The following is a 24,166-nucleotide window of genomic DNA, read 5'->3' as shown; positions in this document are numbered from 1 at the left end:
AATCAGCTCTCAATCCTATTCAACACTCAACTACATTCAAACCGATACACATTCAACACTCAACTACGTTCAAACTGATACAGATTCAACACTCAACTACATTCAAACCGATACACATTCAACACTCAACTAAATTCAAACCGAACACATTCAACATTCAACTACATTCAAACTAATACACATTCAACACTCAACGACATTCAAACTGATACACATTCAACACTCAACTACATTCAAACTATTACACATTCAACACTCAACTACATTCAAACGGATACACATTCAACTACATTCAAACTAATACACATTCAACACTCAACTTCATTCAAACTGATACACATTCAACACTCAACGACATTCAAACATATACACATTCAACACTCAACTACATTCAAACTGATACAGATTCAACACTCAACTACATTCAAACGGATACGCATTCAACACTCAACTAAATTCAAACCGAACACATTCAACATTCAACTACATTCAAACTAATACACATTCAACACTCAACGACATTCAAACTGATACACATTCAACACTCAACTACATTCAAACTAATACACATTCAACACTCAACTACATTCAAACGGATACACATTCAACTACATTCAAACCGATACACATTCAACACTCAACTTCATTCAAACTGATACACATTCAACACTCAACTACATTCAAACAGATACACATTCAACACTCAACTACATTCAAACCGATACACATTCAACACTCAAATACATTGAAACGGATACACATTCAACACTCAACTACATTCAAACTGATATACATTCAACACTGTACAAAAGGTCATCGCAAAACAAAACATTTATTTGTTGTAATAACATGCGAATGAAATGTAAATACATCTACTATATGACGATCTCGTTGTGGTTTGTACTTTTTGTGAGTGAGGGAGTGGGTTGGTGGATGGATTTGTGGGTGGGTGAGCGAGTCTTCACGCCGCTTTTAGCAAAAGTTCAGCAACACACGAAAAGACCGCAAAGATCCAGCGTAGAATAGGTCTTCAAAAACCCATGCTTGCCGTAAAAAGGCGTCTATGCTTGTCGTAAGGGGCGACTAACGGGATCGGGTGGTCAGGCTCGCTGACTTGGTTGATGCATGTCATCGTATCCCAATTTCGTAAATCGATGTTCATGATGTCTATCACTGGATTGTCTGGTCCAGATTTGATTATGTACATATCGCCGTCATATAGCTGGAATATTGCTGAGTGCGACATTAAACAACAAACAAACAAACAAATTTTATGACGTCTCATGAAATCTTCAGTCCATAAACAATTAATACAGATACCCTTCAGTTGTTTGCGACAATGCGTTCATAGGGTCTACCCCATTTTGCAGACAGGTACATCCGATGGGACCAACAGATTTACCTCACAGTGCAATACAGATTTTATCTCTTTAGATTTTCTTGCAGTGTAGAGGAATGCGACCTGTGCAATGTATGCAAGTATCAAAGGTGAGGTGAGGTGAAATTGGGTTTAACGTCGCGTCCAAGATTATTGCACTTATAATGCTCTAGTCCAGACTGATGCCGATTTATAGTGCTAGCTCACTGAGATACCATGCCGCAGTTGAACATGAATACCCCACTCAGACACAGTATACTGACTCCGAGCCGACCAGTCCTTGTTTTAGCCCCTTAATGCCGAGCGCCAGACAGGGTAACAAGTACAATCTTTTAACGTCTCTTTGTATGACGCGCCCCGGGATCGAACCCCGGACCTTCCGCTCTCCAGGCGGACGCTCTACCACTAGACTACGGAGGCGGTCCGAGGATCAAAGGGATTATTATCTGTTCTAAATGAAAGATACACACACACCTCAAACCTGTTTCTTGGATAGGCATTTAGAAGTTGGAGTGCTAAGTAAGGATAAGAGTTTATGCATAAACAACCTCTTTATTACACTATTATTGTTAAAGTTATAACGAAGTTGTCCATCCATAAATTCTTATCCTCTCTCATCCTTACTTAAACGCACCCCCCCCCCCTTTTTTTATATCGAAAAAAATCTTTATTTCTGTATAAATTACCACCAAAGACAATAAATAGATCTTAATTGTGCATCCCCCCTTTTCAAAAAAGCTGTATCCGCCCATGATGGACATCTGCATGTATTACAATATTATGTGATATATTACAGTTTAAGCATTGTCGCGATGCGAAGCAAATTCTCACATGGACACCAAGTTGCAATGGCGGAGACACCAATAAGCATAGCGGAGTTATGCCCCTTGTAATGTGTGTGTGCGTATTTGTACACCTCTCTGTCGCCCTCACAAGGGATGAAGGACAATCGATTAGCGCCATGTACTGCAAACTGTTACACATCGAATGTGTAACGTTATACACAAGCATATATATCCACTTTTTGTGAAATTATGTATGGTGGTATTGTGTTCTCTAATAAAACATAAAGCTGTCCAATAAATAAAATTGCCGCATAATATTTTTGCGGTAAAAAGGGATAAAAAGGGATATTTTTTTTTACAACACTCAGCAGTGGCTGTTTTTCGAACGAGTTTCATATTGGTGCTGAATAAACACCGTCATAGAGGACAGACAAATTCTGTATAATGTTATAGATAGAATGGATCTTTAGAAACCCATGCTAGCCTTAGGCGACTATGCTTGTCGTAAGAGACGACCAACTGGATCCGGTGGTCAGGCTCGCTGACTTGGTTGATGCATGTCATCGTATCCAAATTGCGTCGATTGATGCTCATGATGTCAATCACTGGATCGTCGGGTTCAGACTGGATTATTTACTGACCACTGTCATATTGCTGGAATATTGCTGAGTGCGGCGTCAAACAACAAACAAACATATAAATAAAGTGGCCACATAAATATTTAATTATTAGGGAAATGTATGATGTTAGGAGGTAGTGCTAATAAATGTATAAACATATGCATAGTGGATCCAGGTGCAATTGAGGTCACAATAAATTAAAGCATATCATATTAACATACACAATCCAATACTTACTACAAGTAAGTATGTAATTTGTCGCCTCAAATTGGATTGCCCACTAATTAAGAATATGGACTTCGCTTGTGGTTCTCTTTTATTGCATGCATGCGCTTCTAGGATCAAAGGATGTATAGTGTGAAAAGTTAACTGGTAGAACAATCGTATTTCCGGGACTTGCCGCGGATGTTTTCAAACAGATTATTAGAACTCCATTCAGCGATAAACGGTTGATTATGCAACAGAAGCGTTATGTGCAAATGAACAATGAACAACAATACAATCATGTCTGTGTAAAACTCTCAGTATTAAAAGTGTACATGAATTTTTTGAGCCATGCGTTACCGCACATAGTAATCGAAGTAGCGCTTTATCGAAGAGGGCAATAGCGAGCGATCACTGTATTAGGTAACTGTCCCTGGAACAAGCTGAGGAAATGCCATTTGAAGTCGTAGGGAATGTATGTGTCTGGAATAGTCTTACTGTAGTAGTACATCAATTCTAGAGAAGTTTCACTGGAGCAGTACATCAATTCTGGAGTAGTTTTACTGTAGCAGTACATCAATTCTGGAGTAGTTTTACTGTAGCAGTACATCAATTCTGGAGTAGTTTTACTGGAGCAGTAAATTAATTCTGGGGTAGTTTTACTGTAGCAGTACATTAATTCTGGAGTAGTTTTATTGTAGCAGTACATTAATTCTGGAGTAGTTTTACTGTAGCAGTACATTAATTCTGGACTAGTTTTACTGTAGCAGTACATCAATTCTGGAGTAGTTTTACTGTAGCAGTACATTAATTCTGGAGTAGTTTTACTGTAGCAGTACATCAATTCTGGAGTAGTTTTACTGTAGCAGTACATTAATTCTGGAGTAGTTTTACTGTAGCAGTACATTAATTCTGGAGTAGTTTTACTGTAGCAGTACATTAATTCTGGACTAGTTTTACAGAAGCAGTACACAAATTCTGGACTAGTTTCAGTGTATGACATCACAATATACACTGTTATACACTGTATGACATCACAATATACACTGTATGACATCACAATATACACTGCATGACATCACAGTCTTTCTTCTTGGTGTGATATGTACACTGTTGACATAACACTATTCATCATAATCCATAATATACAATGTAAAACATTACAGGATAAAAATTATGTCACAATATGGACAGTATGACCTCTCAATAGAAACAGTATGACATCACAACATAAACAGTATGACATCACAATATAGACAGCATGACATCACAATAGAGACAGTATGACATCACATACACAGCATGCTGAGGAGAGGTGAAATGGGGTTTTATGTCGACTCTCAAGATTATTACACTTGCATGCGCATGTGTGTGTGGCTGCTTGTACCAGTACAGACTAATGCTGATATATAGTCCTGGCCCATTGAGATACCATGTATGCAATTGTTGTTACTGTTAATACTCTACTGTGAATCCTAAACCTACTGTATGTATTCTGTACAATGTTCCTCATTCAGTCTTGCTTGAGGATCTATAAGCATTTATACCGAAACGTCGCCTTTACAGAATTAAAGAAGTTGTTGTCCATAAATTGTGTCTACTTTGTCTGGCGCTCGGCATTAACGGCTATCTCAGTGAGCTATAAATCGGCACCAGTCCGGACAAGTACAAGCAGCCACACACACATACACAAGCATGCATGTTGCTATTAAAGTGAAATAATCTTGGACCTGTCGTTAAACCCAGTTTCACCTCACCCTCACCTCACCTCACCTCACCTCACCTCACCTCAGCTGTGGAGGAAGTCTTTTTCAATGCATATAATCAACGTGACAAGTTGAATCTGAACTACGTGCATTTACTCAGGCTGTTGGTTGGTTGGTTGTTTAACACACTCGGCAATATTCCAGGTATATGACGGCGGTCTGTAAATAATCGAGTGTGGACCAGACAATCCAGTGATTAATATCATGAGCATCGATCCACACAATTTGGATCGATGACATCCATCAACCAAATCGGCAAGCCTGACCACCCGACACCGCACAATTGCCTCATACAGCAAGCAAGGTTTGGTGAAGACCTATTCTAACCCGGATCTTCACAGGTCTACATTGAAGGACATGACACAAAACATGGCATATGGTATGACTAAATATGCTATGACATGTTCAATACACCATATATACAATCAACAGAACATTCTGTGATATCAAGACTGCATAACAACAGCTTTAACAATTGCAGCAATATAACTGTCCCACAGATAATACAAGTATCAACAGTTAAAAAACATCATGAACATATAATACTATCATTCCAGGTGTATACTGTCATATCTTGAGCTTTTCAGTTGATTCACACAAAGTTTTTGTCTTTTCACTGATTACCTCCCCTGAAACACACAAAGTGTATATAGCTTGACTGTTACCTCCCCTGAATCACACAAAGTGTATATAGCTTGATTGATTACCTCCCCTGATTCACACAAAGTGTATATATCTTGACTGATTACCTCCCCTGAATCACACAAAGTGTATATAGCTTGACTGATTACCTCCCCTGAATCACAAAAAGATATATATCTTGACTGATTACCTCCCCTGAATCACACAAAGTGTATATAGCTTGACTGATTACCTCCCCTGAATCACACAATGTGTATATATCTTGACTGATTACCTCCCCTGAATCACACAAAGTGTATACATCTTGACTGATTACCTCCCCTGATTCACAAAAAGATATATATCTTGACTGATTACCTTCCCTGATTCACAAAAAGATATATATCTTGACTGATTACCTCCCCTGAATCACACAAAGTGTATTTAGCTTGACTGATTACCTCCCCTGAATCACAAAGTGTATATATCTTGACTGATTACCTCCCTTGATTCACAAAAAGATATATATCTTGACTGATTAACTCCCCTGAATCACACAAAGTGTATTTAGCTTGACTGATTACCTCCCCTGAATCACACAAGTTGCATATATTTTGATTGATTACCTCTCCTGAATCACAAAAAGTACATATATCTTGACTGATTACCTCCCTTGAATCAAAGTGTCACATCTTCCGTTACGTCTTTTGTTTCTCCACCTTTTCAAACTCTTCTGCTATTGAAAGTGCCGTCTTGTTCAGACCTATCGAAATCATGTTGACCATGATTGCCACGACAACCCCTGAGGGTGGATTGTCTCCCCCTGACCGAGGCAACACCACCAAGACACTACTGGCTCCAATAGCGCCCCCTGTATGACCCACGTAGTGCCTCTGGTGTCTGCAACATCCGTGGTCCAGCTTCTCGGGGACGACAGCCCAGCCGAGTGCATACCCTCCATCTCTGTCCCACGAGCACTCAGTGTTCTCCGCAGGACGCCACATTTCCTTCACAGTCTCACGCTTCAGATAGCCTTTCAAATATCTCGTCTCACTGGCTTCATTTTGCTTCCGATTGGATGACGTATCCGAGTCAGGTTCAGTTTTAGTACCTGCCTCCGGACCCGGTGACTTCTCGGGCTCCTTGTGTTGATAACTGTACAACATGATGTTGCCAAACTTGCACAGGTCGGCCACGGTAGAGAGGAGCCCGCCCCCAGCCCACTTGTACGAGTTATCAACGTAGGGGGCATTGATCAGGCGACCTTTGCCGTTCTTCAAGTAATACCTGCCAAAAGAGATTATGAGTCCATTATGCTATTTTGGATTCACATTGCTTTGAACAGTTTTACTTTTACGGCACAGTTTGATGTCTGAGGTGTTGGCAAATATATAAACATAATTAGAACAAACCAGTTATCAATTCGCAAGAGTTTAGCAAGACCTGCTCAGAGGCTGATATTCAGCCCAAAGTCTGCTGCAAATGTCAGTAAAAATTCCCAAACAGGGATTAAACGTTTTGTCATTTCATGTTAATATAAACTGACGTCCAAAAGAGTGAGTGAGTGAGTTAAAGTTTTACGTCACATCAGCAGTATCTCAGTGATGAACGTCCAAAAGAAACTTTACCGACTGAAAATATAAATTTCAGACAAAGTATAATTTTTTTTCCGATGAAGTCTATCTAAAACACATAACCTAAATACAACAATAGTGTATGCAGAAAATGTTAATCGTCTCTTACATATTTGCGAGATAACACGCGAAAAAGTTAAAAACATGTGCACCACGGATAACTGCAAATGCACATGCTGGTAAGGCTATAAAACGATTGCAAAGGCAAGTCAGACATCCACAGCGATAAAAAAACACAAAAGACATGCAACGACTCACAGTCGAACAACGTGAACGAGCCTTGGGTATGGTACAGATGGGAGCCACCCACGGCCATATTGCACGAACCTTCGGTTGCTCCCGTGTTGCCGTTACCAACTTGATGCAACTTTACAGACAGACAGGGCTGACCGCTGACAGGCTAAGAACAGGCAGACGCAGGGTGACCACACCCGATGATGACCGGTACTTGCGTTCCTTGCACCTCCGAAATCGCTTCCTGACAGTGACGTCATCGGCGACAAATGCCTTAGGTCACAGGGTTAGTCGACAGACAGTGGCCAGGAGACTCAGGGCTCATGGAATCAGGGCTTTTAGACAATACAGCTATTGACAGCGCAACATCATCGTCTGCGATTGAGATGGGCCCGGACTGTACGACGTTGGCAACGATGTGACTGGCAGAGGGTTGTCTACACTGACGAAAGTCGATTCTGTATGTTTAGGGCTGATGGAAGACAACGTGTTTACCGCCAAAGGGGTAAACGAACGGCGGCGTGTTGCGTGCAGGAGGTGGTACCATATGGTGGAGGGAGTGTCATGGTGTGGGGAGGGATCTGTGGGCAGGTCACCGCTGGTCATTGTTGACGGAAACTTGACAGCTCAGCGTTACATGGATAACATTCTTCGTCCAGTTGTCCTACCATTTCTCCAACAACAGCCACTTGGTGTCATTTATCAGCATGACAACGCAAGAGCCCATACAGCCAGAATTGTCACTAACTTCCTCGCAGCCAACAACGTCAACGTCCTGCCGTGGCCTGCACGCTCACCCGACATGTCCCCCATAGAACACCTCTGGGACTTGGTGGATCGTCATGTTCGACAACGACCACACTCTCCAGCCAACCGGCAAGAACTGATCTTGGCTCTCCAAGAAGAATGGCGTCAAATCACACGTGACCTCATCAGACGACTGACATTTTCTGTGCGTCAAAGAGTTTTTGTGTATATTGAGGCATTTGGTGGTCACACACGCTACTAATGACTTGTTATTGAACATGAGGGATTGTTTATGTACTCTGCTTATTGTCCATGATTCTGAAAGCTCGAGTTTTGTACCACACCCAACTTTGGGGGGCTCTGACGTCATTCTCGGTCGCGGTATGATTGTCATTTTCAGTGTTGATTATGTTGATATATTGATCTTCTCAATACACTTTACTTCATGCATGTATCTTTGTTGTTTTTGAGCAAGAGTGATTTCAAAACTCTTGTAAAGTGTCTTTTGGACATCAGTTTAGTTTACCCAATGTTATGACTCTGTAGATCTGACAGAGGAAGAGGCTTAAAAATACCTCAGAACTTTCCCAATTTTGAACAAAATGATTTCTTCCCAGTTTGCATGCCAAGGGCACTTTAGTTTAGAAACCTGGATACAAGGACTGGGACGGGTCACTCGGGTACCCGGGTCGGCTGGGTACTGAGTAGGACCCTGGTACCCACAGGACTACCTAGACCCGTGGTTAGTCACGTGATATATTGTTTAATGACAAAAATTATCTGGAACTCTATAGTTACACTACAAGTCACTAATGTTCGCATTTCTTTCTGACTATGCACCTATTCCTTTTGGCTTTTCATATGGTTAAATAAAGATATAACCTAAGTCAACTTCAGTGTATGCTTGACCAGATCGTTCAATACATGTATCTAAATACGTTTTGCAAGTGCTGTGGTAAAAAAATTCCCAATCGGACATTTTGTATCTCTTGAGACTTACAGTGGGTCCCCGGGTAGGGTTGGGTAATAGGGGGTTGGGTAACAGCGGACTGGGTACCCGGAGAGGGTCGGGTAATAGGGGTTGGGTACCTAGGTAGGGTTGGGTAATAGGGGACTGGGTACCCGGGTAGGGTCGGGTAATAGGGGGGTGGGTACCCGGGTAGGGTTGGGTAATAGGGGACTGGGTACCCGGGTAGGGTTGGGTAATAGGGGGCTGGGTACACGGGTAGGGTTGGGTAATAGGGGACTGGGTACCCGGGTAGGGTTGGGTAATAGGGGACTGGGTACCCGGGTAGGGTTGGGTAATAGGGGACTGGGTACCCGGGTAGGGTTGGGTAATAGGGGACTGGGTACCCGGGTAGGGTTGGGTAATAGGGGACTGGGTACCCGGGTAGGGTTGGGTAATAGGGGGCTGGGTACACGGGTAGGGTTGGGTAATAGGGGGGTGTGTCTCCGGGTAGGGTCGGGTAATAGGGGGCTGGGTACACGGGTAGGGTTGGGTAATAGGGGACTGGGTACCCGGGTAGGGTTGGGTAATAGGGGACTGGGTACCCGGGTAGGGTTGGGTAATAGGGGACTGGGTACCCGGGTAGGGTTGGGTAATAGGGGGCTGGGTACACGGGTAGGGTTGGGTAATAGGGGGGTGTGTCTCCGGGTAGGGTCGGGTAATAGGGGGCTGGGTACACGGGTAGGGTTGGGTAATAGGGGGGTGTGTCTCCGGGTAGGGTCGGGTAATAGGGGGCTGAGTACCCGGGTAGGGTTTGGTAATAGGGGTGGGGGGGTCCCCGAGTAGCGTCGGGTAATAAGGTGTGGGGTACCCGGGTAGGGTTGGGTAATGGGGGGTGTGTGTGTGTCCCCGGGTAGGGTAATGGGGGGGGGTCTCATGGTAGGGTCGGGTAATCGGGGTCTGGGTCCCTGGGTCCCTGGGTAGTAAATCTGGACTCTACCGGATACATCCCATGATCATAAGTCTCTGACCACTAGCCTCCCCATTCTTACACGAGGATGTTGGACACCAGGTTTGCCCATCGCCTATGAATTAATTGTTTACCCTTATTTACCTCAATCATATTTCTCGACAAACAATCATGAGTTTCAGCTATGAGACTAGCAACTACCTAAGATACTGTATGGATGACTTCAACACAAATTGTAAAGTGTGAGATATGAACAAGACTGGAGCATTTTCACCCAAATACATATGTTTCAGCCTGAACTTACAAATCTTGATATATGACCTTGACCTTCACCAACAAAACTAACCTTGACCTATTATAGATAAGGGGAGTATTTTCATCCAAATACGTATGCTTCAGCCTGAACTTACAAATCTTGATATATGACCTTGACCTTCACTAACAAAACTAACCTTGACCTATTATAGATAAGGGGAGTATTTTCATCCAAATACGTATGCTTCAGTCCAAGGTCTTTGAACAATCCAAGCATCAGCTCCTTGAAGGTCTTGTGACTTGCTCCCTCCAGGACGGCGCTGACCAGAGTGTAGCCGTGTGTGGTGTACAGGAACTTGCTACCTACAAAAACACATTTCAGGGTCAGTGAGTGAGTGAGTTGGGTTTAACGCCGCTTTTAACATTATTCCAGTTATATCGCGGCGTGTCAGCTTAATGTGGGAGGAAAGCCCGAAGTGATGCAGGTCTCAGACATTTACCACTTCGATGAAACCCACAAGCACGGGTATGGTGCTGACAAACCAAGAAACATAATTTGGGCGAACCGGGATTCGAACCCACAACCATAGGTTTCTGGCGTGCCCATGGGACGCAACTCTGCAGAGCGAATCGCGGCGCCTTAGACGACTGGGTCAGTGAATTTGGTATTGAAATACATTCCATGGTAACAGTTTCAGCGCAAAACAGTGGTTTATATTGGCTTTCTCCATAGCAATGGAAAATGTCTTGAATAACCTGAATAAGGCCTCGTAAATCCTAGGTGGGCCACCGAGCGCTCATTTTTGCACAAGGCTTGAGTGGAGGCTTTTTCTTTGAGGTTAGTTTGTTTGTTTGTTGTTTAACGCCGTACTCAGCAATATTCCAGCTATATGATGGCGGTCTGTAAATAATCGAGTCTGGAAAATCCAGTGATTGATATCATGATCATCGATCCACGCAATTGAGATACAATGACATGCATCAAGCAAGTCAGCGAGCCTGACCACCCGATCCCGTTAGTACCGTGATTACTTGTGTACATTAGGTTTAACGTCTCGCTCAAAATGATTGCAGGGGCACGGGTGGCCCAGTCGTCTAAGGCGCCGCGATTTGCTGTGCAGAGTTGCGTCCCTTGGGCACGCCAGAAACCTATGATTGTGGGTTCGAATCCCGGTTCGCCTCGATTATGTTTCTAGGTTTGTCAGCAACATACCCGTGCTCGTGGGTTTCACCGAAGTGGTAAACGTCTGAGACCTGCATCACTTCGGGCTTTCCTCCCACATTAAGCTGACACGCCGCGATATAACTGGAATACTGTTAAAAGCAGCGTTAAACCCAACTCACTCACTCACTCAAAATGATTGCAATTACACAGCGGTGTGCATGCATATCATGTGTTGTGTGTTGTGTGTGGTGTGAATGTGAGTGTTGGTGTGTGCGTCGTGGTGTGGATGGTGTGATGTTAAGTGATATGGTGGGTGTGGTAGGTGTGATGTGGTGTGGGTGAGTGTGGTGTTGAGGGTGTGGTGTTGAGTGGCATGGTGGGTGTGGTAGGTGTGGTAGGTTTGGTGTACGTGGTGGCATGGTGGGCGTGGTAGGTGTGTTGTGGTGTTAAGGATGTGGTGTTGAGTGGTATGGTGTGGTGTGGGTGAGTGTGGTGTTTAGTGGCATGGTGGGCGTGGTAGGTGTGGTGTTGAGGATGTGGTGTTGAGTGGTATGGTGGGTGTGGCATGGTGGCTAAGGTAGGTGTGGTGTGGTGTGGTGTGGGTGAGTGTGGTGTAGGTGTGGTGTGGTGTTGAGTGGTGAGGGTGAGTGTGGCATGACATTGCATGGCATGGTATTAATCCAGAAACACATGCATTCACTACTACTATGTGGCGTGGCATGGTGCGACATGGCATGACAAGGAGTGGTGGGTGTGGCTCAGCGTGGCATGGTGGGTGTGGCGCGGCATGGTGCGACATGGCATGCCATATGGTGTGGTGGGTGTGGCTAAGTGTGGCATGGCTGGTGTGGCGTGGCATGCCATGGCGTGGTGGGTGTGGCTCAGCGTGGCATGGCGGGTGGTATGTTGTGGCGTGGCATGGTATGACATGGCATGATGGGGGTGGCTCAGCGTGGCGTGTCATGGTGCGACATGGTATGACATGGCGTGGTGGGTGTGGCTCAGCGTGGCGTGGCATGTTGTGGCGTGGCATGGTGCGACATGGCATGACATTTGGAAAATATCTGCTGACAACGAGTTGGCAGTGTTAATGCTTTCCAAATCCTGCAATCGACCGAAATGTGTACGACAGTTTACGAACCGGATTTCGATTTTGGTGCGGGATTTTGATTGGACTATGCATTGACTCGTTAGTCTAGCCAAAATGTAACTCCATAATACCAGCCTAGTTCGGCAAGGGTTGAAACTGTTTAGTCAGTTTACTCTCTTGCCTCGGGTAGATGGACATGGTGTGTTGGGTGTGGCTCAGCGTGGCGTGGCATGTTGTGGCGCGGCATGGTGCGACATGGCATGACATGGTGTGGTGGGTGTGGCTCAGCGTGGCGTGGCATGTTGTGACGTGGCATGGTGCGACATGGCATGACATGGCGTGGTGGGTGTGGCTCAGCGTTGCATGGTGGGTGTGGCTCGGGGGGGCATGGTGTGGTGTAGTGAATGCAAGTGTTTCTGGATTAATACCGGTTTCACAGTGCAAGCCCACTGATGGGTAACAACAAGTACCATCTCTAAACGGCTTTGGTAAGACACCGCTCAAACCACCAACAGAAGAATTTCAATTGTGAGCATGTGTTTATGTCTACTAGAAAACTTTTAGAAAGCTTTACTTAGGCCTTGAATGTTATAACCTTGATTGTATGACTCTAATTTTAATAACAAAGAATCATAACTTTGGTAAAATGGAATTCAAACTCTCAGTACTGGGGAGTGGTTTGTTTGTTTGTTTGTTGTTTAAGGCCACTGTCAGCAGTATTCCAGCTATATGATGGCGGTATGTAAATAATCAAGTCGAGACCAGACAATCCAATGATTGACATCACGAGCATCAATCTACGCAATTGGGATACGATGACATGCATCAACCAAGTCAGCAGCCTGACCACCCGATACCCTTCGTCGTCTCGTTCAAACAAGCATAGGCGCCTGTCAAGGCAAGCATGGGTTGCTGAAGACCAATTCTACCCCCGACCTTAATTGGTCCTGGAGAGTGGAATCCAACCTGGTTTGTGGACGAGTGGGTCGTCCTTGAACAGCTCCAGACTGGCGTTGACGGACTTGAACTGTTTCTTCAGGTAATATTCCAGGTGCTCCATCTCGGCCGTCTCCTTCCCAAGGGATGCTGTCAGAATCGACGTCTTGTCGTCCTTGCCCTGACACATGCAAATAAACATTCTCAGTAATTGATAGGATGGGTGTGGTCAGGTGGGTGTGGTCAGGTGGATGTGGTTAGGTGGTGTGGTCAGGTGGGTGTGGTCAGGTGGGTGTGGTCAGGTGGGTATGTGGATGGGTGAGTGAGTGTGCTTGGATGGGTGAGTGAGTGGGCGTGGATGGGTCAGTGAGGGCGTTGATGGGTGAGTGGGTGGGCGTTGATGGGTGAGTGGGTGGGCGTGGATGGGTGAGTGAGTGGGCGTGGATGGGTGAGCAGGTGGGCATGGCAGTGATGAGTGGGCATGGATGGGTGAGTGAGTAGGAGTGGATGGGTGAGTGAGTGGGCTTTGATGGGTGAGCGAGTGGGCTTTGATGGGTGAGCGAGTGGGCTTTGATGGGTGAGTGAGTGGGCTTTGATGGATGAGCGAATGGGCTTTGATGGGTGAGCGAGTGGGCTTTGATGGGTGAGCAAGTGGGCTTTATGGGTGAGTGAGTTGGTGTTGATGGGTGAGCGAGTGGGCTTTGATGGGTGAGTGAGTGGGCTTTGATGGGTGAGTGAGTGGGCTTTGATAGGTGAGCGAGTGGGCGTTGATGGGTGAGCGAGTGGGCTTTGATGGGTGAGCGAGTGGGCTTTGATGGGTGAGCGAGTGGGCTTTGGATGGGTGAGTGAGTGGACATGGATGGGTAAGTGAGTGGGCATGGATGGGTAAGTGAGTGGTCGTTGATGGGTGAGTGAGTGGGCGTGGATGGGTGAGTCAGTGGACATGGATGGGTGAGTGAGTGGGCGTGGATGGGTGAGTGAGTGGACATTGATGGGTGAGTGAGTGGACATTGATGGGTGAGTGAGTGGATGTGGATGGGTGAGTGGACATGGATGGGTGAGTGAGTGGAAGTGGATGGGTGAGTGAGTGGGTGTGGATGGGTGAGTGAGTGGGCGTTGATGGGTGGACATGGATGGTGAGGATGGATGGGTGAGTGAATGGATGTGGATGGGTGAGTGAGTGGACATTGATGGGTGAGTGAGTGGGCGTGGATGGGTGAGTGAGTGGGCTTTGATGGGTGAGCGAGTGGGCTTTGATGGGTGAGCGAGTGGGCTTTGATGGGTGAGCGAGTGGGCTTTGATGGGTGAACGAGTGGGCTTTGATGGGTGAGTGAGTGGGCGTGGATGGGTGAGCGAGTGGGCATGGATGGGTGAGTGAGTGAGCGTGGATGGGTGAGTGAGTGGACATGGATGGGTGAGTGAGTGGACATGGATGGGTGAGTGAGTGAGCGTGGATGGGTGAGTGAGTGAGAGTGGATGGGTAAGTAAGTGGTCGTTGATGGGTGAGTGAGTGGGCATGGATGGGTGAGTGAGTGGGCGTGGATGGGTGAGTGAGTGGACATGGATGGGTGAGTGAGTGAGCGTGGATGGGTGAGTGAGTGAGCGTGCATGGGTGAGTGAGTGGACATGGATGGGTAAGTAAGTGGTCGTTGATGGGTGAGTGAGTGGGCATGGATGGGTGAGTGAGTGAGCGTGGATGGGTGAGTGAGTGGGTGTGGATGGGTGAGTGAGTGGGCGTGCATGGGTGAGTGAGTGGACATGGATGGGTAAGTAAGTGGTCGTTGATGGGTGAGTGAGTGGGCATGGATGGGTGAGTGAGTGGGCGTGGATGGGTGAGTGAGTGGACATGGATTGGTGAGTGAGTGGGCGTGGATGGGTGGGTGAGTGCGTGGGCGTGGATTGGTGAGTGAGTGCATGGATGGGTAAGTGAGTGGGCGTGGATGGGTGAGCGAGTGGGCTTTGATGGGTGAGCGAGTGGGCTTTGATGGGTGAGCGAGTGGGCTTTGATGGGTAAGCGAGTGGGCTTTGATGGGTGAGCGAGTGGGCGTGGATGGGTGAGTGAGTGGACATGGATTGGGTGGGCGTGGATGGGTGAGCGAGTGGGCTTTGATGGGTGAGTGAGTGGACATGGATTGGTGAGTGAGTTGGCGTGGATGGGTGAGCGAGGGGGCGTGGATGGGTGAGTGAGTGGACATGGATTGGTGAGTGAGTTGGCGTGGATGGGTGAGCGAGTGGGCGTGGATTGGCGAGTGAGTGGACATGGATTGGTGAGTGAGTTGGCGTGGATGGGTGAGCGAGTGGGCTTTGATGGGTGAGTGAGTGGACATGGATTGGTGAGTGAGTTGGCGTGGATGGGTGAGCGAGTGGGCGTGGATGGGTGAGTGAGTGGACATGGATTGGTGAGTGAGTTGGCGTGGATGGGTGAGTGGGTGGGCGTGGATGGGTGAGCGAGTGGGCGTGGATGGGTGAGTCAGTGGACATGGATTGGTGAGTGAGTGAGCGTGGGTGAGTGAGTGAGTGGGCGTGGATGGGTGAGTGAGTGGACATGGATGGGTGAGTGGGTGGGCGTGGATGGGTGAGTGAGTGGGCGTGGATGGGTGAGCGAGTGGACATGGATTGGTGAGTGGATGGGCGTGGATGGGTGAGCGAGTGGACATGGATGGGTGAGTGAGTGGGCGTGGATGGGTGAGTGAGTGGGTGTGGATGGGTGAGTGAGTGGTCATGGATGGGTGAGTGAGTGAGTGGGCGTGGATGGGTGAGTCAGTGGACATGGATGGGTGAGTGAGTTGGCATGGATGGGTGAGTCAGTGGACATGGATGGGTGAGTGAGTGGGCGTGGATGGGTGAGTCAGTGGACATGGATGGGTGAGTCAGTGGACATGGATGGGTGAGTGAGTGGGTGTGGATCGGTGAGTGAGTGGGTGTGGATGAGTGAGTGAGTGGACATGGATGGGTGAGTGAGTGGGCATGGATGGGTGAGTGAGTGGGCATGGATGGGTGAGTTAGTGGGTGTGGATGGGTGAGTGAGTGGGCATGGATGGGTGAGTGAGTGGGCATGGATGGGTGAGTGAGTGGGCATGGATGGGTGAGTGAGTGGGCATGGATGGGTGAGTTAGTGGGCATGGATGGGTGAGTGAGTGGGCATGGATGGGTGAGTTAGTGGGCGTGAATGGGTGAGTGGGCATGGATGGATGAGTGAGTGAGTTGTTGAGTGACCCTGACCTTCATGTATTCCTTTCCATAATGCCTGATTCCTCCCAGATGAGAGAGCAGCTGTCTTGTTGTTATGGTAACCTGAAACAATCACATGACAGTCCACGAGTGATTGAGTGTTATCAGCAAAATTCCAGTCTACAAGAGGGCTATAACAGTGTTGTTTGTTTGTTGGTAGTTTAACGCCACACTTAGCAATATTCAAGGTCTCTAAATAATCCAGCCTGGACCAGACAATCCAGTGATTGACATCATGAGCATCGATACACGCAATTGGGATACGATGACATGCATCAACCCAGTCAACGAGCCTGAACACCCGATCCCGTTAGTAGCCTCTTACGACAAGCAAACTCGCCTTTTACGGCAAGTATGGGTTGCGGAAGACCTTTTCTACCCGGGGTCTTCACGGGTTGTTTTGGCTCACTGAGTAATTTACCTTCAGTCCATCCACCGACTTGTCTGGGAAGTGTGGGACGTAATCCTGTACCGGCCTATCAAGATCCAGGATCCCCATCTCCTTCAGTTTGCCAGCAATCGCCATGGTGATGGGCTTGCTGATGCTGGCTATCCTCATGACCGTGTCGGGGGTACAGGGGAGACGGTTCTCTACGTCCATGTAGCCAAACCCTGTCACAGAACACACAAACATCAACTTACTTTTTTTTCTTGAGTATAGTGCGCACAAAAGTATAATGCGCAACACCCTCTAGCCAATTCAGTATTTTGGAAAATGAATACAGTAAAACATGAAATTAATGCGAGCAGAATATTAATGCGAAAAATGCGAGTGACGGAAGGTCGCATTAATTTAATGTGCATTAATTTTTCAAATAACAAAGTCACCTACACAAAGTGAAGTTGAGTAGTGGTCAGTTCACATACTGTCAAGCAGCCCAGATTGGCGCCAGCCACAAATTATTCCATCAGTGTCCTTTACAAGCTTGTCAAGAGCAGACACGAACCAACGCGTATGAATGGGTTTTATGACACTAATCCGCAGGTCAACAGGTGTGTGAGGATTGTCACCTGATCGAAGATTTGATAGACTGATCTGTTTTCTACTTCTTTTCATCAAAGGGCTGAACGTATATACTAGTACCAACAGACTGTCAACTAAAACAACACCAACACAATGATAGCTGCAAGCAAACCATTCTCACGCTTGGCCATCAAACATACGCGCAATTAGCTTAAATAATATTAAAATAAGGAAGGAATCTCACACTGAAAAAACATGGACAGGGGATTTAATGTGTACAGTTATTTTATTTATCTCTGTCTACTCACAGTTCCTGCTTAAAACGTCATTTCAAACAAACGAAGCGTTTTCAGGTAAGGCTTTTATTTACGTAGGTTACAGTAATTAAAATAACACAGAACATAAATCCAGCGCATAATTTTTTAGGACAGGGTATGGGCACTCGCATTTTTAAAATGCGCATTTATGTCTAAAATCAAGAGCTCACATTATTTTCATGTCGCATTAAATTCCTGTTTTACAGTATAATGTGCAGAAAAAAGTAACATGTACCCCTTCAGCGAATTCCGAAAACAAACGGGTGATAAGAAACTTGGTCAGTACAAATTTTAAATTTGAGATAAAAAATCACCAGACATGTTGATTTACCATTAAAATTGTATTTTTTGCTATGCTAGGCATTGTTTTGCACCCAGGGATTAAGATTACCTTGTGTATTTTCTTGTGTACTAAGCCGGAAACAGCAATCAGCTGTACACACATTTCTTGGAATCTACTGGTGATTCGGTTAAAACTTACCCAATGATAAAACTTTAAAGGATAATGACACAAGGATCGGGAAAAATTGTATCTGAAACTATTTTTATATCATGAATAATATATTCCAATATCTTGTTATTTTAGTTGCAGCTTTTACTAAATATATTTAAAATAATAATAACCCTAAGGGTAGCACTTCGGTGCAGCTGATCGCTAGTACATTCTAAACAGTTATAACTAATGTTGTGACTTGTATTTCATTGAAAACAGGCCAACAAAGAAGAGGGGCCTTGGGTTGGGTTAAGCGCCTCTTTAAACAGTATTCCAGTTAAATCGCGGCGTGTCAGCTTAATGTGGGAGGAAAGCCCGAAGTGATGCAGGTTTCAGACGATTACCACTTCGGTGAAACCCACGAGCACGGGTATGGTGCTGACAAACCTAGAAACATAATGGGGGCGAACCAGGATTCAAACCCACAATCATAGGTTTCTGGCATGCCCAAGGGACGCAACTCTGCACAGCGAATTGCGGCGTCTTAGACGACTGGACCACCCGTGCCCCCTAACTACTTTAGAGCCTGGAATAAATATAAATATGACAGTGGTCATGATTGATTGATGAAGTAACAACCTCCCATACCTGCTCTTCCACAATGAGTATTACTGTGCATTGCTGGGGCAAAGTATATTATCAGTGTTCCCGCTGGCTTTTGAAAGTGCCAGTCCATCACGACTGGCAACTCTTAAAATTACCAGTCCCCGCTAATTTTTGTCAGTCCCAACTTTCAACAAATGAAAAAACGTATGAAAATTACCTGGTTTTAATTCCTTCAACTCTTTTTTAATATTTCAAGACTAAATCACTGCAAAATATATATATTTAACCTTGAAGCAAAGCGAAATGCTATTTAATAGCACAAAAAACAGACAAGGGGAACCAAGAAGTCAACTGACAAGTTGACTTTGTTCGAAATATATACTTATATGAATATCGTCAATGTTTTGTTCAACAACAAAGATTTATAAGGTACTTTATTTGCCGGTCCAGAGGGACTGGCAGTAACATGAATTACCGGTCTAAGCCTAATTTTACCAGTAAAAAAAACTAGTAATTACCGGTTAACGGAAACACTGATTATTTTTCTGCGCCCAATCTCAACATTTTGTGCATACTGGATGCACCTAGTTTTCTTAATTTCTCTGCAAAGGGCACTGGACTTGGTCTTGAATCTCAGAAAACTCCCTGCATTTATCTTCAGTGAGCCAGTGAATCACATTTCTCCATTCTGTTGTGACAAATATGCCTGACCCTTTCACCACCATGGCTTTATTTCAGAAGTGACATCATCAACTCCATTGCTCATAACGCCAACATAACGCAAAATGTCTCTCGCTCGTGAGAGCAATGTGATTGGATGGAGGTTCTTAGTATAGTGGACCACCACTGTGGTCTAGTGGTAGAGTGTCTGCCTGGAGAGCGGAAGGTCCGGGGTTCGATCCCCGGCCGCATCATACCAAATGACTTTAAAAGATTGCAATCATGTTAGCCTACTAAAACAAGGACTGGTTGATTTAGAGTCAGTATACTGTGTCTGAGTGGGGTATTCATGTTAAACTGCGGCATGGTATCTCAGTGGGCTACTAGCACTAAAACCTTGGCATAAGTACTGACTAGAACAAGCAGCCACACACACACATGCATGCACGTTGCTATTTAAGTCAGCGTTCCCGTTTATCGGTAATTACCAGTTTTTTACCGGTAAAATTAGGCTTGACCCGTTAATCATGTGACTGCCAGTCCCTGTAGACCAGCAAATAAAGTACTTTAAAAATCTTTGTTGTTGAACTAAACATTGGTGATATTCATATAAGTACATTTTTCGAACAAAGTCAGCTTGTCTGTTACCATCAGGGTTTCCCCTTGTCTATTTCTAGGTTAAATATCCATTTGTTGCGACTTAGTCTCAAAATATTTAAAAAGAGAGAGAGAAAATTGTGACTGAAGTTTGTGTAAATGACCAAAAGATCTAACTAAGTTACTTCATAGATGACATCTTTGCACTGAACATGATGTTGAAAGAATTAAAACCAAATAATTTTCAGACATTTTTTTATTTTTTGAAAGTTGGGACTGGCAAAAAATAGGGGGGACTGGTAATTTTTAGAGTTGCCAGACCACAGGGACTGTCAGTTTCCAAAGCCAGCAGGAATACTGTAAGTGCAAAAATCTTGAACACGACATTAAACATGTTTAACCACATTTCACCTCACCTCTTGAGGCACAAAACAAAGCTATTGTAGCAAATGAGTCCATTATGATTATCCAAATAGTGAGTGAGTGAGTGAGTATGGTTTTTACGCCGCTTTTAGCAATATTCCAGCAATATCACGGCGGGGGACACCAGAAATGGGCTTCACACATTGTACCCATGTCAGGAATCTATCCCTGGTCTTCGGAGTGACGAGCGAACGCTTTAACTACTAGGCTACCCGACCGCCCCTTATCCAAATAGAATCGAGTTGTAATACAATGACTTATCAAGGATGCATAATATGTTTATTGTTTAGATTTGATTGGGCACATACAGTCATGTGATTATTTTATTTACACATATATAGCTAACTTTGGTCATTTGAAAAATCAGGGTACTGGAACTACTTTTGAGTAGGATCTTTCCAGACTGCAGTGATTCGGCTACTATCTGTGTTAAAGTTGACTCACCCTGGCTCCAGACGTGTTTCCCATCCACGCTCACCCCCACTACGAGGCCCGGACTGCCAGTCTCGTCCTGGAATGAATGAAACACGTTTTGCTTTGTTTGTTTGTTTGTTGTATAACGCCACACTCAGCAGTATTCCAGCTATATGACGTCGGTCTGTAAATAATCCAGTGATTGACATCATGAGCATCGATCCACGCAACTGGGATATGATGACATGTATCAAACAAATCAGCGAGCCTCACCTCTAATCTTACCAGAAAGCATGGTCATCTTTTACTGCAAACATGGGTTATTGAAGACCTATTCTCTGCCCGGATCTTCACGAGTGTAATTAAATATATACATGTACAAAAGTAATCCATATATCATCATCAATGAAATATTTGTAAGAATATTTGCTTTGATGTCGGAGTTTGCCTAAGAAGAAGATAGCAATGAAAATAAATAGTTACGGCGTTATAACGAGGATTCTTATCCTAGATGGTAAAAATATCACTTGGTTCATGCGCGCACCTTGACCCTTTGAAGAATATCCCTCGATTTGGCGATAGCTTCTTCCAGCATTTGAGACATGTCCCCCCTGTATTCTGTCTGTGCAGCCTCTTGGTGTGTCGCCTCCTCGCACCCCGCGCTGACCAGCCACATCTTGACCCCCATACACGTCCCCAAGATAACAAACGCGCACCTGCCAAAGACTCGCTGCTTGATGCGGAGATAATCGCGAGCAGTTCCATGGCTCCCATTGTAAAATCTGCACCATGAATTTCTTTCAAACTGTGTCAAGAGCTGTGTCTTGGGTATGTTTTTGATATGCCGTTTGACATATCTCGTACAACTAAATGCATTACGCAGCATTTTGCTTGAACGTCCAGCTCCCTGTGACAAATCTGAGCTCTGCACTTCCAGGGGAAGTAACTCCTTCAAAACCTACCAAATTACCCCGTTAGACGTTACCATGTTAATGCGCTTTGTGTTGTAAATTGCTTGTGGCAGCTGGTGACATTCGCATGAGAACTCGACAGATGTAACATAAGATAATCTCAGAATAGATTTAATATGAGCTTTTGCTTCAAAAGCAAAATCCGATAGTCGGAGAAATAATTGTAGATCATGAATAAGAACACTTGACTTACATTTGCATGTGTTACTGACCGCGGCCACAGATGGGACAGATACAGTTTCACGAACACTCGGTATCATCATTCATGATGATGATTAAAAAAACATCTGCTTCTGATATGGAAACCGCGAGCTCTGGCTTAGCAAAGACATTTTGTGGTGAGTGAGTGAGTGAGTGATGTGAGTGAGTGAGTTTGGTTTAACGCCGCTTTTAACAGTATTCCAGTTATATCGCGGCGTGTCAGCTTCATGTGGGAGGAAAGCCCGAAGTGATGCAGGTCTCAGACGATTACCACTTCGGTGAAACCCACGAGCACGGGTATGGTGCTGACATACATAGAAACATAATTGTGGCGAACCGGGATTCGAACCCACAATCATAGGTTTCTGGCGTGCCCAAGGGACACAACTCTGCAAAGCGAATCGCGGCGCCTTAGACGACTGGCCGCCCATAAGTCCCCTTGACAATAACAGATTCTTGAGCCACACAGAGTGAGTAATGTACTTTATGCCACAAACGGCAATATTTCAGTTATATCATTGCAATCTGTCAAGAAGGAAACAGCGTTATGACTATCCACCGCAAGGGGGCAAGTTACTCATGTTACTAACGTCACCAATCACAGGATTGTCTGGTCCAGTCTCGATTATTTACAGACCCCCGTCATATAGCTTGAATATTGCTGACAACAAAGAAACACAAACTGAATGGCCAGTACAGGATGACCGGTGTTGAAGTGACCATTTTTCAGCCATTCTCACAGCTACATCTCCACCCGCTGTTCCACCATGATAAGGGGCGGTCGGGTAGCCTAGTGGTTAAAGCGTTCGCTCGTCACGCCGAAGACCCGGGTTCGATTCCCGACATGGGTACAATGTGTGAAGCCCATTTCTGGTGTCCCCCGCCGTGATATTGCTGGAATATTGCAAAAGCGGCGTATAATCAAAACTCACTCACTCACTCACTCACTCTCACACACCCACCCACCCACCCAACCAACCATCACTCACTCACTCACTCACTCACTCACTCACCCACCCAACCAACCAACCAGCCAACCAACCATGATATAGAAGGAACTATACTAAAGCCGTACTACCGGCCCTTGTTTGAAACACTTTCATCCAACAAGTTAAAACCTGATCTATTTATCGATGTCCCTGACCCTGTACAACTGTTTTCCTATGGACAAAGTAGCTGATACATGAATCCGGAATTAGAATGCAAATCCACACATCTGAAAACCATGGTTTAATAACAAGCAGGGGCGGTCGGGTAGCCTAGTGGTTAAAGCGTTCGCTCGTCACGCCGAAGACCCGGTTCGATTCCCGACATGGGTACAATGTGTGAAGCCCATTTCTGGTGTCCCCCGCCGTGATATTGCTGGAATATTGCTAAAAGCGGCGTAAAACCATACTCACTCACTCACTAATAACAAGCAGGGAAGGGACAGGAATAGGTTGAACAGTCTTTCTGTCGCCATCCTATGCTACGTAATATGAATACTTACTTCTAAACAAAAAAAACATCCGCCAATCTTGGCAAACTTACGTCACAAAAATTAATTCACGCACGCCCATGTCTAAAGTAAAAGGGTTTCAAAATCTAGCATCCACGATAATGAAAAAGGTGATGAACTATGAACTGATAAATCTGATATTACAAATAAACTTTGTGAAACTCTGACTCAACATTCTTCTTCTTCTTCTAATTATGTACCTTAATTCAAAAATTATTTAAAGCTGTAAGAAACGAAAACAATTAATTTTAAATCAGACAATGGGAAAGATTAAAATGAAGTTTTTTTCAATACATGAACTGTATACTACGGAAGCCTTTTAGGGCCATGGTTTTTTTTTTTTTTTCGATACTATCTTGAAATTCCAAGATACTAAGTTGAAATTTCAGGATACTATACTTCTATTTCAAGAAGTTGAAATTTCAAGATACTAAGTTGAAATTTCAGGATACTATACTTCTATTTCAAGAAGTTGCAATTTCAAGATACAGAAGTTGAAA

The 24,166-nt window shown here is 44.9% G+C and overlaps 1 protein-coding gene and 1 pseudogene across 1 annotated transcript; both read right to left on the bottom strand.

Moving 5' to 3' along the window:
• Window positions 1-4,869: 4,869 nt before the first annotated feature.
• On the bottom strand, window positions 4,870-21,934 carry LOC139461155 (serine beta-lactamase-like protein LACTB, mitochondrial). Its single transcript, XM_071242717.1, has 7 exons — window positions 21,541-21,934; window positions 21,027-21,093; window positions 17,004-17,194; window positions 16,574-16,645; window positions 13,382-13,532; window positions 10,358-10,523; window positions 4,870-6,661 (listed from the first exon to the last, which is right to left on the bottom strand). The coding sequence occupies exons 1-7, from the start codon at window positions 21,880-21,882 to the stop codon at window positions 6,073-6,075; spliced, it is 1,578 nt and encodes a 525-aa protein (XP_071098818.1). The 5' UTR covers window positions 21,883-21,934; the 3' UTR covers window positions 4,870-6,072.
• On the bottom strand, window positions 14,997-16,496 carry LOC139461269 (putative uncharacterized protein FLJ46204; annotated as a pseudogene).
• Window positions 21,935-24,166: the final 2,232 nt, after the last annotated feature.

Source organism: Haliotis cracherodii, unplaced genomic scaffold (assembly GCF_022045235.1).
Source record: "Haliotis cracherodii isolate W230 unplaced genomic scaffold, xgHalCrac1.p SCAF_14, whole genome shotgun sequence".
Lineage (NCBI taxonomy): Eukaryota > Metazoa > Mollusca > Gastropoda > Lepetellida > Haliotidae > Haliotis > Haliotis cracherodii.
This window is presented reverse-complemented; position numbering and strand designations above follow the sequence as displayed.

Coding starts and splice junctions, on each gene's coding strand:
- LOC139461155 (XM_071242717.1), bottom strand. CDS start 21,882: ATGCTGCGTAATGCATTTAGTTGTACGAGATATGTCAAACGGCATATC. Junction 17,195..21,026: donor GAAACACGTCTGGAGCCAGG/GTGAGTCAACTT, acceptor GTTCTGTGACAG/GGTTTGGCTACATGGACGTA. Junction 13,533..16,573: donor ATGGAAAGGAATACATGAAG/GTCAGGGTCACT, acceptor TGCATGTGTCAG/GGCAAGGACGACAAGACGTC.